Below are 15712 nucleotides of genomic sequence, written 5' to 3' on the forward strand. Positions count from 1 at the left end.
CGCGCCGCGCACGCCCAATGGGCGGCGCCCGGCGCGGGCCAATGCCAGGTGCGGACGCCGCGCCACGCGTCACGGGAAGGGCGGGGGGCTCTTAAAGGCGCCGCCCCAGCTTGCCATGTTTGCGGTACGCGGGTGTGCGCGGTGCTGTACACTGCCGTGACACCGGCACGGACAACGGTAGCGAGACGGGGGCTCAGGAGATCACAGCTAGCCCAAGTTCCCTGCTCCAAGCAGGGCCGGCCCCAGCTACAACACCCCCGCCACCCGTGTTTGCTGCACGTGGGGTGCGCACGGTGCTGTACACCACCATGACACCGGCACAGACAAGGAGGGTTGAAGGACCATTATAGCTCAGGAGGTCACATCAGCTCCATGCAGCTCAGAGGGTCACATCTAGTCCACCCCCTGCTCCAGGCAGGACCAGCCCCAGCCCCAGCCCCAGCTAGGTCATCCCAGCCAGCGCTGTGTCTAGCCAGGTCTTCAAAACCCCCAAGGGGGGAGAGGCCGCAATCTCTGGGTCACCTGTTCCTGTTCAGAGTGAGAGCGCTTCCCCTACTATCTGACTTGGACTTCTGTTGCTGCAACTCGAACTTCCCTTAATGCAACTTGAAAGCCCCAAAGGGCAGGGGAGGCCAGGCAAAGTCAGTGATGCTCTTGGTAGCACACGCAGGGCGTCGCAACCTGACGCGTGGGAGCCTGACCACAGACAGAGCCGAACAGAGGCACGCAAGAGGATCCCTTGGCTCCCTGGGGTGCTGGCTCCTGGTGTCGCCTCCCAGGGCTCTTCATCTGGCCTCGGGTAAGCCGGGAGCATTGCTGGAAGCGTTGTTACCGCGGGCCGTGCTGTACTGGGAATGGCCCCTGCGACACGCACGGGTACTTGCAGGTAGACACTCAGCAAATGTTTGATCCAGCATCAAAGCAAAGCCCTGCTCGTTCCCGCAGGTGAAGCAGTATTGCAACGACATTCTTCTGTCTCGCAAGAGTCCTGGTCTGTAAGTATTTGGAAAGGACAGCACCCTTGCCACTTCCTGTTTAGCAGCCTGGACATTTCTAACATCCTCCTCTGTTTCCTAACCCTGGCGTTTCCAACTGCAGACGTGAGCCCAGGGTTTAGCACATACAGAAGCATAATTTGCCAGCGGGCTGTGGACAGAATGAATGTTTAACCTCACTGCGGGCGAAGCTTGTTTTGCATTACGGGTCATGCGGTGCAAAGGCCAACTGCGATTTAACAATATTGATTAAGAGGCCACGGGGGACACAAAGAGCACGTCTGGGTTTTTTGTTTTTGGGGCTCATCTGCATGGTGCAGCTGTCAGGAGAGATGCCCGCAGCGGAGAACAGGATTGACCGTTAAACACCCCCCAAATATGACTGGGGGGAGAGGCTGGAAAAATGTGGTTATCTGGGTGCTTGTCACGTGCAAGTGGGAAGGAAAGGCGAAGATTCAACAGTCCAGCACACGATGTCAGCTACAGAAGGTGCAAATCCCACCTTTAAATGGATACCAGAGCAACTGGCATCCAAACCAGGCCTGCCTTCCTCTTCAGATGATGAACCTTCTCTGTAGCTTCTTCAGACCGATTTTAGAAGGGAAATGCTGGTTGTTTTCAATATCCTGCAGCAAATGCAACCGTCGTGTTTGTTCTGACCTAACCCTTGCAGCTCCGGCTCGGTGACACCCGTGTGAGTCAGAGAGCCGGTTTCCGGTATGACCTGCAGGGCTCACAGAACCTGCAGCCTCTCCTCCTTCCTCCCCCAGCCCTGCCTTGGCTCCTGCTTGCAAAGCAGCTGCAAGGTCGGGCACACGAGGATGCTGAGCAGTCGAGGACTTTGGCTCCAGCTTCACCGCACCATCTACTGTGGTGCCAGCCACAGAGGAAAGGTGCAAATTAATTTCTGGGTTGGGATTGTTAGAGGAGAGTTTCCCATTGACCAGAGAGAAGAAGCCTTTCTTTCATCTTCTGCAGCTTCTTCACATGGGGGAACTGAGGGCAACTGAAAGGTGGCAGAGTTAATGATACTGAAGCAGTTTTTCACAAGGTCAAATAATTCCTCTGGGTTTCCAGAAGAAGCGAGTTGGGAAATGACCTTGGGATTTTCCTCTGGCCCATCAGAGTAAAAAGATAAAATGATGGATGGGATTCTGCCTGCTCTGTTAGGACGGGGTGGGACTGCCCTAATCTCAGAAGCCGGCACAAAGCGGAAACAACTTGAGGGTGAGCCCAGTCCATCTGAGGTGAAGGCCCTGGAGGAAATGCATTTGGTCCAAGTTAAGCAGCAGTCTTACTCCATGACCCTGGCAAGTCGCTGCCTTGTAACTTGGTTTAATAAGGTGGAAAACCACCCAGTTCCCCTAGCAGATGGCTTGAGTGTCGATGGGGTCGGTACCATGAACCAGCCAGGATGCCAGTTAGATTCGGAAGCTGAAATCTAACCCAGGAGACTCCCCACCAACTCCAGCCCACGCGTGAATGGAGTTTAATAAAAATAACCCTGCTTTCTTCAGAGTGTAACCTTACTCATTTTAACTCCCGGTTCTTTTCAGATGAACTTTTGCCTTGGACTGTATGTCTCAGATCAGGGCACAGATATATAGTCATTCGTTTTCTAGCTCACTTAGGTGTCCATACCGTTCTAGACGCAGACTTGACACAAAACCTGGTGAGTGATTCACACCGATTAGCAGCAGCAGCGTGAAACCACACTGATCACTATGGCTTCTTTTTTCCCCTCCATTTACAATTCTCAGTTATCATTCCTACAATACTCTGGTATATCTGTCACACATCAAGCAGCTCTCACAAGGAACAGACGTGTGCTGGTCTTGAGGCAGCCGTGGGAACGTGGGTCCATTCCTGGTGCATGGTGTAAGAGACTATTTCTTGTAGCAGTTACTTAAAGTTATTGTTAGAGGTTCTCAGTTGAGATGGATTGCAGATTGGCTGAGGGGTCGCACTCAGAGGGTGGTGGTGGATGGGTCATACTCGACCTGGGGGGAGGTGGGTAGCGGAGTCCCCCAGGGCTCGGTCCTGGGGCCTGCGCTGTTCAATTTCTTCATCAGCGATCTGGATGATGGGGTGGAAAGTAACCTGTTTAAATTCGCTGATGACACCAAAATTTGGGGGGAGGTGAGCACGCTAGCAGGGAGTGAGAGATTGCAGAGGGATCTGGATAGGTTACAGGGGTGGGCTAACAGGAACAGGATGCGTTTTAATACGGACAAGTGCAGGGTGCTGCACTTGGGCAGTAGGAACCAGCAGCACACTTACACAATGGGGAACTCCCTACTCGAGAGCACGGAGGCAGAAAGAGATCTTGGAGTCATTATTGACTCCAAGATGAACATGGGCCGACAATGCGAGGTCATGGTTGGCAGGGCTAACCGGACCTTGTCGTGCATCCACAGGTGCATCTCGAGTAGAGCCAAGGAGGTGATCCTCCCCCTCTACGCGACGCTGGTCAGGCCACAGCTGGAGTATTGTGTCCAGTTCTGTGCGCCCCATTTCAAGAGGGATGTGGACAACATGGAGAGGGTCCAGAGGAGGGCCACCCGCATGATCCGGGGACAACAGGGCAGACCCTACAGTGAGAGACTGCGGGACCTGAACCTATTCAGCCTCCACAAGAGAAGGCTGAGGGGGGACCTGGTGACCGTCTATAAACTCACTAGGGGGGACCAGAAGGGTTTGGGGGAGACGCTGTTTCCCCTAGCGCCCGCTGGCATAACAAGGAGTAATGGGCACAAGTTGATGGAGAGGAGGTATAGATTGGACATCCGCAAAAACTACTTCACAGTTAGGGCGGCTAGGAGCTGGAACCAACTTCCAAGGGAAGTGGTGCTGGCCCCTACCCTGGGGGTCTTTAAGAAGAGGCTGGATGCCTACCTGGCTGGACTCATTTGAGTCCCGTTTTTGTTTTGGGGTTTTGTTGTTCTCCCGCCCTGGCGGGGGGTCGGGCTAGATGATCTACTAGGTCCCTTCCGACCCTAAATCTATGAAACTATGAGATCGCAAAGGAGGAACATGCGTGGAGCATCACTGAAAATCCAGAACGTGGCTGCCTGAGGTTTCACTAGACTTAACAAGGCAAGTTAGGGGGATGTAGAATAAAAAGCACAAAGAGAAATGGAAGTTCACAAATGAAGTCTTGCCCCTTTTTTCTCAGCCCGGGGAACCCTTGGGCAGCGGAGTCGGGTACTCTGGATTCTGCAGATCTGGTCAGCTCCATCGCACTGACTTTAAGTTTACTTGCCCATCTCCCAGGGCTCAGTGGGACGCGTGCCATCTTGCTTCCTACGGGACACTCACCAGCAAGGCTCTCGTTTCCGTCCTCTCGGTGTCTCTGCTGCTTTGGCCAGTATCCAGTAGATGGCATCCACGTCTAACAAATTTCTTTCATCATTTTCTTATCGGAGGTCTCTTTTATGTTCTATTAATGTAAGGGATTGTATTTTTCTACTAATCCCTCCTATTAATTGTACCTGGCGCGCACACGTGCTTTTCAGCAATTTCTGTTAGTATCTCACGGTTACATGCTGATAAGATGCTTGTGACTTACATCTTTCTTATTATTTCTCTTTTGTGCTATAAAACTCATACGTCTTCAAGAGAAAACAGATATCTAAAAAGGAAAGCAGCCTCCTTCCTGTACATGTAAAGGGCATAGTGTGTATTATTCTTTGATTAAGTCTAATCATTTCACTTCCTTTTAATGGTCTAATAAAAACTATCACATCTCCCCAAAGAACCTGGCCTGCCTGTGTCCTTAGACCAACACGGCTACAACCAAAAACCCAGCAACTTCCTTTTGACGGCATGTTAGACATGATTACATTGCACTGAACAAATTGTCCCCGTACAAAGAAATGTATCAAATGTCGTGTTCCCTGCTGGGGCAGAAGCTCACGGTTTGGGTGTTTTGAGGTATCAGGAAGTTTGCAGTACACCTAGTCCACATTCCTAACTGCTATTTGCAATTCCTGCCCTGGTCCCTGAAGCACAACTGACTCGGATGCTGTGCCGCAACGGAGAACAATGTGGGGCTGTCGACTGGCAATCCTGCAAGAGTCCCTCTAGCCAGACAGAGGAAGAACGTCCCACCTGCATCCCTACTGGTGAGGGGCTCCTGCCTGAATGAGTAACACAACTCTGTTTAAAATCTTGCTTCCTCTTCCTGGGGTGCTGCACCACCGTCCTGACCTCGCTCGGACACTGTGCCTCATCACCTGAGGTGTGCTTTCCAGCTCGGTGAATATATTTAAGGCAGATTTGACACCTGGACAGCCCGCAGTAGGAAGCAGATGCTGCCGGAGCTCACAGTTTCCCCGGGGAAGGATGACACTTCATTAGTCTCACACGCAGGACACAACTAGAATACATTTTTTGTGGGAGGGTGATGCAGTGCTAAGTCCGTGCAAGTGGTGTCAATCAGGGGCTTTGCTTCCAGCCCTGGTTGTGACAAATGGAGAGGACGGCGTTAGCTGCAGTCATGCTTCTCAAAGCCGACGTCTAAGTGTTGCAAAGTCTGTTTTACCGTGAATTAAAACAGGATTGCAATCGGGGAACCGGAGTTGGCCGGGGTGACCTTCAGGTTCTGTTGTGGGAACGTTTCCCGGAGAAGGGGATTACGGCTCTGAGCAGCTCCTTCTGTACATGACAAGTCAACCAGTGTGTATGATCCTTGGCCCGTGTGCATGCTGGTGCACGTCTCATTACACGCCTACTTCCACAGGCGGCTCTCGTTGCTCAGCAACATTTCTCACCCAGGGTAGGGTCCTTTTTGTCTATCTGTGTCAGGAGGGCCATGAAGTACCGGCTGTTCCGTGACCGCTGTTCTGAGCGGTCGGATCCAGCTCAAACAGGGGGCAGAGAATGGAGTCAGAATCGACAACATCAAGCGGAAAATAAGCTTCATCCTTATCATGTTCTAAATCTGCTCTTCTCAGGTTTCCCAGGCTTGGATTAAGCTCAGGAATTGACTGGCAATGATTAATTTATTCACCCAGGGTGTGTTCAGACTCACATTTAACAAAGATCTCAGCTTGCATATTGTTTTGCTTTCACCCGGCCATCACCACTTGTCAGTGAGAGCCATGCTGGGTCCTCAGCACAGAAACTGCTGCAGGCAGAGGGGGGCACAGGAACGGCCAGACTGGATCAGGCCAATAGTCCCCCTGCCCTGGGATCCTGTCCCAAAGGGAAACATAAAAGTGGAGTGTCAGGGAACAACCTTCCCAGAGAAGAAGTTCCTTCCAGGCCTGACCTCGTTATGGGCTGACTGGTGCCCTGAAGTGGGAAGGATGATGCCCCCCACAAAGCCGTGTAATGTCGTGGTGGAGGATGTCACCCCTATTTGTCGAATTCTTCTTCAAATACTACTAACCTGAGGCCTTAATCATACCCTGTGGCAATAAGTTTCATCAGCTAATTGTGCCACGTATAAAGTATCGGCTGTTATCTGTTTTCAGCTGCCTGGCTCTCAGTCACATGAGGGCTGAGCTTTCCCATAACACTTCTGCCGGGTAGCTCTCAAAGTCAGTCGTTACCTACGTTGTACCAATGGGGAAACCGAGGAGCAGCCAAGCGGTGACTCGCTGGGTTCACCCAGGAGGCCGGTAGCACAGGCGGGAACAGAAGCAGTCTCCGGCGTTGCAGGCTTGTGCTCTATTCCCTCAGCCTTGCTACATGCTTGACCTTCTCTCCGGAGCATTCGCTACTCGGCACCCCCGCCTTTTGTCTCCATTTACTATGCCCTCTGTAAACGAAGAAGCCCCTTTCATTCCAGTCTTGCTTCACAGGAAAACTTCTCCACGGCTTCTCTTTCTGCTATACCCTTTGGGTAGGTTTAAGGTACTGAGACTATTAATGCCCTCCAAGTGAGCATATACCCAGTGCTCATAATATGGCAGGAGAACCCCATCAGCATAATTTCCCATCCCAGTCCTTCTGTACCCTGCTGCACCTGGATGTAATTTTTATGCAACACCAAACCACAAAGCTTAGGGGCTCCCTGATTATTTTTAGCGGTAGTAATAGCATCCTGATTAAAAGTGTGCATTGGCCTGTCTGTACACACTTACCCCAACCATCCTAAGAAGAGAGGATGCTGTTGTCTATACAGAAGTGCCACACCTGATTCCAGGTCTGTTCTGAGTTCAGTTTGAAGCCTAGGGAGTGCACTGAGGGCTGGAGACCAGAGCTGACAATGGCCTGGCCTCTTCCCAAAACAGCACTTGCCAGGGGAAGCAGCAGCAAATAGCCCTCCAAACAGAAATGGCTTCCTCATTTGTTTTTATTAGAATTATATCAAGACACCACTTAGACAGGGACCTGGCAGCAAAATGTGCGGCGGGCTCTGGCACCCTCTGGTGTGCAACGAGCCACAGGACACGCACCGTGGCTCTCCCCTTCCCGGTGCTGTCTGCTGTGCTGAGCTCGCACATGCACGCTGGCAGATGCGGCGCACGCTCTACGAGGTCTTCCCCTCCCTACAAAGTGCTCTTTATGGCACACTTTCATCCACTTCTGCTCGCGGGACCGTGAGCAGCCCAGCCCAAGAGGAGCCGAGCGTCCCTGGGTCCCCTGACGTCAGCAGGACGCACCCTTGGAGGTGAGGATCTGCAAGGACCTTGCAGATTATGACTGTCGCCTCCGTTTGGTTAAAGTGTAATGAGACTGTCTTCCTGGGTGCTGCGGTCGTGGGGCTGCCCCTGCACGCAGGGAGACCGATCCGACCTTTGGAAGTTGATCTCCCTCCAGGGAGCCTCTGCACCTTTCTGCCAGGGCCGGCCCAAGGGTTGAGCTTGCTGTAAAAATGAGTGTTTCCAGAATCAAGCACTGCAAGTGAGGGAGCTGGGGAAATGCGCTCTGGCTGCAATAGCAGACGTAAGGGAGGGTGGTGACGTGCCCCAGCAGAGCGGGGCAGTCCAAGGGGCCTCCCGAACTGAGATGCTCTGGCCGGCCTCGAGCGGGGAGAGAGGACCAACCCATACCTCGTTTGCCAGCACCAGCATGGCGACTCTCCCGTCTTATCTCCAACCCACATTGCAGACCTGGGGCCAGGTCCCTCCCAGCACTGTCAGTCCCAGGAACTGCTCCTGCTCCTTTGGAGATCCAGGACAAACTTCTATTGACTGGAGTGGCTTAGTGGGATCAAGGCCAATAACATGAAGGAACCTGAGAAGTTTCTTTTTTTGCTTAAATCAGCAGTGCCTGGTACAGAGACTTTCTGGCTGGTTATTCATTGCCCCAGCTAGTCCCATAAAACAGCCAGCAACGCACAAAGAATCCCTTTCTTCCTGGTGGTGTTGCAAACACCCAGAAATTCAGCAAAGGAACGAGGCCTTGAACCTAGTTTATGTTTATGTGAGTCACTTGACAGGCGATGGCAATAAAAATATTAAAATTCAGACCTTATAAAAGAGGAAGGGAAAGTGCTACACGCTTCTTGACAGCCCAAGGTAAGCAGACGCTTCCCAAGGTAAGCAGCCTGGCGAGGGCTCTCAGGGAGACGGGGAGCACAATGAAGAAGTGGGAATTGTTTCTGGGCAGTTAGAGATGTAAATGGCCAGTCGTTTCTTTTTTAAAGCAGAAAAAGGCTTGGCTTCCCCGCTAAGGCCCAAGCCCATCCGCTGCGGATGGCCTTTTTGGAGGACCTTACCCAGGCTGTGATAGCGATTTTTTTTGTTAATTTCACTTTTATCCATGGCCAAATTAGCCAAATCCAAGTGTCCCGAACCGTAAGTGGCCTTATTACTGGCAAACATCCTCCTCCCACACCTGGGGCTCCAGATTTTTCCAAAACCTTGGGCAGGCCTCCTACTGGCAGGCCCAAGCCCAGAGGCTCGGGGTTCGGATGCCCCCGAGTTTTGCTCGCCCTCAGCCACACGGCCCTCGGAGCAAGCAAGGGAGGAGACTCCCATTTCCATAAACTGGGTTTAAAACTGCTGCATCTCGGCGAGTGCTGAACCATGCAGTTCTCCTGCGAGGCGCTTCAGGAAAATTGCCTTCTTGGACACAGATATGTGGTATTTCCCCTGCCAGGTTAAGAAGCCACGACGCTGGTCCTGAGCTCCAGGCTGTGATAGCAGTGAACATTTGCTCCATATTAGCAGTGGTAATAGAAGCAGTGTCTCTGCCTGCCAAGTCCCACCGGAGCACGCCAGGGATGGCCCAGCACAGCTGCCTACCTGTCCCGTATGAAGTGCCTGTCCTGGTGATGCTGCTTTTGCCCTGCATCGTCACAGGTAAGCAATGGAGAAAAGCTGCGGGGTCTCTGTGCAAGACACAACATTCGTCGTCTGGACGCGCTGCCTTCTCCTCAGCACCAGTCGCTGGACAGTGCTCGGAGCTGGATCCCTTCTCGTCTCATATTGCCATTCCTAAAAAATGTGACGGGTAAAGTCCTGTCTGGTCCATTTGGGGAGAACTAAGAGGCTCCTGCAGTTACGAAGCTGGGAGGGCTGCTTTTTCCAAACCATGAAAAAGTGGAAGCCTGAAAGTTTAGCAGCCTCAGAGCACAAAGGCATAAAATCATGGATCCAGCTATTGTTTGTGTGAGCTCCAGTGCTGCTCTGTCTTAAACGTTTTTCCCCCAGCACATTTGTCCACAACACGGGTGTCTTAGGGTCTGAAGATAAGTGCCAAATTATTTCCTCTAAAACGTGTCTTGCTTAACGTGTCCTGAAGTTCCTAGGTTTGAATCTGACTCTAGAGTCCTTTGACATGCAAAACTTGAATGAAGGCCACCCCCGTGCAGTGAGGATTTCACTACCCAGTTTATCCTCCCAAATGCAATTCAAGTCACTTTTGTCTGGAAAACTGAGCATGGAAAGTCAGGTGCACAAATGTGTAGCTGTGAAAACTAAATCCAAGCAATATTCTGGGGAGTCGGGTATTTTGCTTTCTTGTGTCCTTTTGGTGTAAGGGTTAGTGCACTGCTGTACTATATGGTGGCTATTGCTGAGTTTGTCTTTGTAGCTCAAACCCTGGGAGCATGCAGATAGAGGGGCCTACGTTTACTAGTGCTTTTAAATAATAGACACAAACCTAGAGCTCAGGATACCTGCATTTTAGTCTGTTTTTATAAATCTTAATCAATAATAAATGTGCATGAAAAAAGTTAGCTTCCCAAGCTGCTTTTGAAAACAGAGCTGTTAGATTTAAGCCTGACAACTCTGTTGTGAACCCGCTCTGAGCTCTGGGCATTGCAAAGGCAGCAGGATGATTATTAATATAGTCCTAACCTGTGGGCAAGCTACCAATCCGGGAACCAAAAGCGTCCTTCCCTTCCTCCTTCTCAGGTGTGGAGCTGGCTATAAATAATGAAACATCTGACTTCAAGCTGACCACGAGGCTTGGCCCAGCACTGTCCCTGTCGTGTGCGATACAGAACAACAGCCAGGAGGAACAGCTAATCTGGTACCGAGGGGACGGGGCTGTGGACCTGAAAGATGGAAATCAAATGAATGCCAGTCACCTCTGCTTATCTCCTGTCACCGAGACCGACAATGGCGTTGCCTTCACCTGCAAGCTGAAGCGGGATCAGTCCATCCAAGTCTCTGTGATTCTGGATGTCCAGTGTGAGTTTATCAGATGGGTACCTAGAGAGAGCCGTGGCAGTGAAGAACCAGGGTTTCAGGAGCCCACATTTCATGCCTTAGGGAGAAGATGTAGTTAGCAGGTGGCAATTAAAACACATCTTTTTCCCAGTGTAGACAGGACCTTGAGGGTGAATCCAAATCGCACTGAAATCAGTGGTACCCTTTGCCCCCCCAGCCTAGCTTCTTTCTTGAGATGAAACATGGGGACAGAAGAATTGCCCTGGCGTGTCTGTTTCTAATGGCGGTGGCCTGGTCGGTTCTGGCACGATAGTGAAGGGGGTGGCAGAACTGCTTCTCTGTTTCATTATGATGGGAAGAGGGTGTGCAGTACATGGATAAAAGGACATCCTTTTTCTTTGATACGGGAAGATGATGTTTGGGATCCTGATAACCATTTCAGTGAAATAATTGTTGCAAACAGTTCGCCCCATCCTAAGTGGGAAAGACTCGCTCCGAGCAGAAGAAGAGAGCGACGTGACGTTGATCTGCAACGTGAAGTCCAACCCTCAGGCTCAAGTGGCTTGGTATAAAGATAACATTGTCCTGACCCTTGAGGCAAAGCGCCACCAGATCCACCAGACCAGTGAAGTTTCCAAGCTCTCGATCACGAAAGCACAGAAGTCCGATATGGGGGTGTATACCTGTGTGGCAAATTCTTCACTTGGAGAGGACAGAAAGGACTTCCATTTGGTGATTGAAGGTAACAACCGAGCATCCTGTATAAGCGTCCTTTTTAAAAGCAATGATCTTAGAATGAGTCGGGGCCACATTGTCATTTCAATGACTGCAAGTGGAAAACTTGCGTCTGCGCAGTTCCCTGTGCTAACCCCCTGACGGCACAGCCATAACAAGGGTCGGCCTTATGTTCCTGGCGCTGGGTGACGATCACGGGGCTCCTGGAGCAAGTGCCTTTCCTGTTCCTGTAATCAGAAGTGGCTGCATCTCAGCGTCTCCTCCCGGATGTGTGAGTTATACTCCAAAAGCACTCCAGGGCTTGTCTGCAGTCTGTGCGCACTTGCCAAGTTGAAGCGCTGTAATGATTAGTCACCCTGAGCAAAGTATTATACTTTTTATGAAACCCAGCATCTCTCTGCAGTCCCCAGGGGCCATTTGTGTGGGTCCATTTGCAGCATCAGGGGTTTATATCTTGAGCACTTCAGGGAAGGGGAGCTCCTGTTTTAGGGTTGAGCAGTATCGTCAGACTCTGATCAGGGCTGAGGCCCCCTGACAGGGCTGGAGCAGAAAGGGTATATTATAACTTGCTGGGTTTTCTTTCCTCTCATGTCCTTGGAGCAGGTGTAGAACCAGCGGCCAGCAACATCGTTAACACGGTCACGCCGTTGCCTCACCCTGCTTGATTTCCACGGCCTAATGGCCTAGCCTGGGAATCTCCTGCAGTGGCCACTGGTTCAAATGTCTCGCTGGTCCTGTAAAAACATCTTCCTGTTTGCTGTTGGGCTCTTTCTTCTCAAGTGCCCAAACCCTGTGATACAGGACAAGTTGTTGGTAGCACAGCACGAGTCACACTTAACACGGACAGGGAGAAAACACTTGCCTCTTTTGCAACTCTGCGATGGCTGACTTGACACAACTGCACCAACCTCTTGACTATTCAGGGGCTTTCTCCTTTCTTTCCACAGATAAAAAACCTGTTTTTCCCATCGAAGCCATTGCTGCTGCAGCCGTGGTGGTTTTACTTACTATTGTTTTTGGAGTTGTGGCTCAAAGAGAAAAAATACTGAAGGTATCAAAAGCATTAATGATGGTTAATAAGAAAAAAAATCACAATGGTGTGAGGGTAGCCACTGCTGAGAGAAAAGTTTCTTTCATCTTGCAATGATTTTGGAGGAGTATGGGGCCAACGGGAGATTCAAACAAAGCTCATGTTGCTTCTTGAACCTGGACATGAGTCAGAGAAGGTGGTACACACCGTTCCCATGGGATGTGTCTGTAGACACGTGCACACAGGTCTCTGTAGTGCAGGTATTTGTGAGCATGCGCGTGTGTGAGAAGATATTGAAGTCTGCCATATGCAGAAATGGTAGGAACTCTAAATCGTGACCCTACTTCTTGGTCATCACAGGATGGCTCAGCATACGTCCTAACACACTGAACACGGCCTTGTTTCGGCCATCGGTCCTGCTACATCTGCCCGGCTGGTCACAGAGAAAGTGTCCCACATAAATAAGAACCCAGACTCACTGTGACTAGCCCGGCAGATTTAGCAGGACCAATGACCGAAACAAGGCTGTGCTCAGTGTGTTAGCACATCTTCTGAGCTATCCCCTGATGACCAAGAAGTAGGGTCTGGATGTTGTGCCGCCCTCTTCTCCCAATGTCTGTGCTGAACTAGTCCAGCCCAGTGGGGTGACAGAGGCAGCTATGTTCTAGATAACACGTCATGTTGCAATCCTTTCCAGCCATGGCGGTTTTCACTAGCATACAGGTGTTGCCCTGGCTGACTTCCAGTTTGGGTAACCGTGCTGTGCCTCCCAAAGTGACCCAGTTCACGTCTCTGTAGCACTGTGAAAAGAACAGCGTTTCATGCCGTTGCTGCTGCAACTGCCTGCAGCTTTCTCCCCCGTGCTGGTTTGCAATTGGACTCTGCATTCTCCTGTGCTGGTGTGTAGTGGTGCTCTGCATTCCCCCATGCTGGTTAGCAAGTGGACTCCGCATTCCCCCATGCTGGTTTGTAGTGGTGCTCAGCATTCCCCCGTGCTGGTTTATAATGGCGCTCTGCATTGTATCCCAGTGTCGTCTACATAGCAGCAGGGGGGAAGCCGTTCTGGCGTGCTGAGCTGGGGCCAGCCGGGTGGAAGATGTTACTCACAGAGGAGAGGAATAAAAATGACCCTTAGTCATGCCTCTCACTCAGAAGTGATAAGATTATGTTGCTTGTGTTTGCTTTCAGTGCTTCGTGAAGAAAAACGAAACACCAAGCGAAACAGCTCTGTAAGTATCCGATTCAAGGCAGGTATTTTTATACAGAAAGTGTCACACGGATGGATCTTATCATGAAAACCCAGTTCCAGCTCAAGCTGTTTTATTCTCTTAACTAGAATAGGAGGGAGGAAGCGCTGCCAATGTGGAAGAATGGAGCAGGACACTTGTAACCTCTTTTTTTGTGTTGTCTGTGCTGTACATGGACAGGTGATTAAGAGGCAGTTTCTAGCCCGCTCCTATTTATAGCCAGTCTAAAAACACAACGCCTGAAAACAGCAGCGGCATGGCCTAGTAGCTACAGCAGTGCATGGCAAGTCCAGAGGCAGGATTGTGACACTGCCTTGCCTGGTGACCCCAAGAAAGTCACTGCAGTTCCCTTTTCAGTTTCCATCTCCATTAGATCCTTGCTTCCTGACTGAACGGAAGTACTGCCAGGCTTATTCAGTTTTCGTTTGTAAAGCACTTTGATCCTCAGATGAAAGGCAGTACAGAAACACCCAATGTAATTATCGCTACTATGGTGAAGGGGAGACAACACCATGGATGGGACTTAATTAGCTAGAGGCAGAGAAAAGGTAATGAGCTGTTCTGTAACATAAGCAGCATGCAGTAGGTACCAGAGCCCATTACTTTCCCTCTGGAAGCCTTGCTAACTCACAAGAGACAAGCAAATATTAAGACAAGCAAGAAAAGGTCAAGTTCAAGTCCTCTCTGCTGTCCAAGGATGCAGAATAACGCTGCAGCTCCCTCCATCCCCTTGTAGTTCACCTGTGCCCAAAACATCAGCCACCTTGTGAGCAGAGGAGGACAAATGCTTCTCAGCATGCCCCAGACCTAGTCTCTGGCTCCTGCCATGGAGGATGTAAAGTTGGGCAGAGAGGAAGCAGGACAAGGGAGGGTACTGAGAACAAAACGGTCTTGCCTAGTCCATGTGGGTTCAGCCCCTCTGCCTCATGGCAGCAGCTGATTTCCATCCTTCCTTTGTATTTTACCCCAGGTGAACAAGTCCTGAGCTTACTGTGCGCGCTTAAGAAAGACACTCTCTAGCACCCTCGTGTTCACAGCTGGGACTCTCCCTTGCACGCGGCTGCTCCAAGTTATGCAGCTCCTTCTATATTTATTGCTATTTAAAACAATGCTCACAATGTAAATGGCTCGTTGGGTATGTTGATTACAACCTATGGCCCTGAACACGTGAACAAAAGGGAAAAACACGACTTTGCTTCTTCCATTTGGTCTCCTGCCATGTTTATTCCTAGACGGCGCTTGCATGTTATTGGGATCATTTTCTATCAGGAATCGATTAGTCCTTGGTGAAGACTGCCATGAAAATGGCTAGGAAGTCATAAACAGAAACACGCGGTGTTTAAGACACAAATACCAGCAGAAGACAGTGTCTTAGATTGGTGCAGGGTTAGGCAACCCCTCAGATGTGCTGGTTTGAAACCCTTCCCTGGCCCGCAGTGATTAACAGTTGTTTAATGGGTCTCAGCCCAGTTCCCAGCACACAACCATCAAAGCATTTGGCTCTGATATTCTCCTTTCTGTCTATGCTGGGCATCATCACACTGTGCTGGGCGGGGTTTACTGGACTGGGTGCTGGGGCTTGCCTCTTATTGCATCTAAAAGGGAGACTGACCACAAGCAAATTCCTGACACACGCACACCAAACTTCACAACAGTGAGATACTTTGCATGTGAACAGAAAGCTTCATCCACAGGCACGGCCATGTAGGCAAAGGCAGAATTTCCTCTGGGAAAGCTCAGGGAAGTAATTAGACAGGACATGGGGAAGCCCCTGGGTGTGCAAGAAGCTGGCCATGCCTACAGACGCTTGTTGGAGAGCAGTGACTCAGAGAAATGTCTCAACATGAACCCTCAGCCAGGCTGTGGCTGGAAGGGCTAATGCAGTCCTTGAATGGGAAGGAAGGAGAATATCAAGCAGAAGCATGGAAATGATCTAGCACTGGTAAGACAAGAAAGCTGCATCCAGTGTTGCAGTCTGCCCTCAAGAAGGAGGTCGAAATACTGAAAAGAGTTCAAAAGTAGGCCAGAAACAGGGTCCAAGGAGAGGGAAATGAACCTTCTGATGTGAGGCTTGAGGAGCTCAATCTATTCCAATGATCAAAAAGAGATTGTTGGGTTGACTTGAGCACTACGTAG

The 15712-nt window shown here is 50.6% G+C and overlaps 2 protein-coding genes across 3 annotated transcripts in view; one reads left to right on the top strand and one right to left on the bottom strand.

Moving 5' to 3' along the window:
* The window catches only part of CPD (carboxypeptidase D), a 43648-nt gene extending 35584 nt beyond the window's left edge, over window positions 1-8064 (bottom strand). The window contains exon 1 of the mRNA XM_019511228.1: window positions 7997-8064. Within this exon, the coding sequence (XP_019366773.1) occupies window positions 7997-8049 (53 nt within the window). The 5' untranslated portion in view covers window positions 8050-8064. The remainder of the gene's footprint in view (window positions 1-7996) is intronic.
* A 223-nt stretch (window positions 8065-8287) lies between these two features.
* Window positions 8288-14780, top strand: TMIGD1 (transmembrane and immunoglobulin domain containing 1). Of its 2 annotated transcripts, XM_019511229.1 has the most exons (7): window positions 8288-8464; window positions 9150-9250; window positions 10307-10585; window positions 11028-11306; window positions 12247-12350; window positions 13518-13558; window positions 14547-14780. In XM_019511229.1, the coding sequence occupies exons 2-7, from the start codon at window positions 9172-9174 to the stop codon at window positions 14548-14550; spliced, it is 786 nt and encodes a 261-aa protein (XP_019366774.1). In that variant the 5' UTR covers window positions 8288-8464; window positions 9150-9171; the 3' UTR covers window positions 14551-14780. The 2 variants fall into 2 exon arrangements, with proteins under 2 accessions (XP_019366774.1, XP_019366776.1); XM_019511231.1 differs by lacking the exon at window positions 14547-14780 and having other exon boundaries at window positions 13518-13562.
* The last annotated feature ends 932 nt before the right edge of the window (window positions 14781-15712 follow it).

Source organism: Gavialis gangeticus, unplaced genomic scaffold (assembly GCF_001723915.1).
Source record: "Gavialis gangeticus isolate Ggan-Ray unplaced genomic scaffold, GavGan_comp1, whole genome shotgun sequence".
Classification (NCBI taxonomy): domain Eukaryota; kingdom Metazoa; phylum Chordata; order Crocodylia; family Gavialidae; genus Gavialis; species Gavialis gangeticus.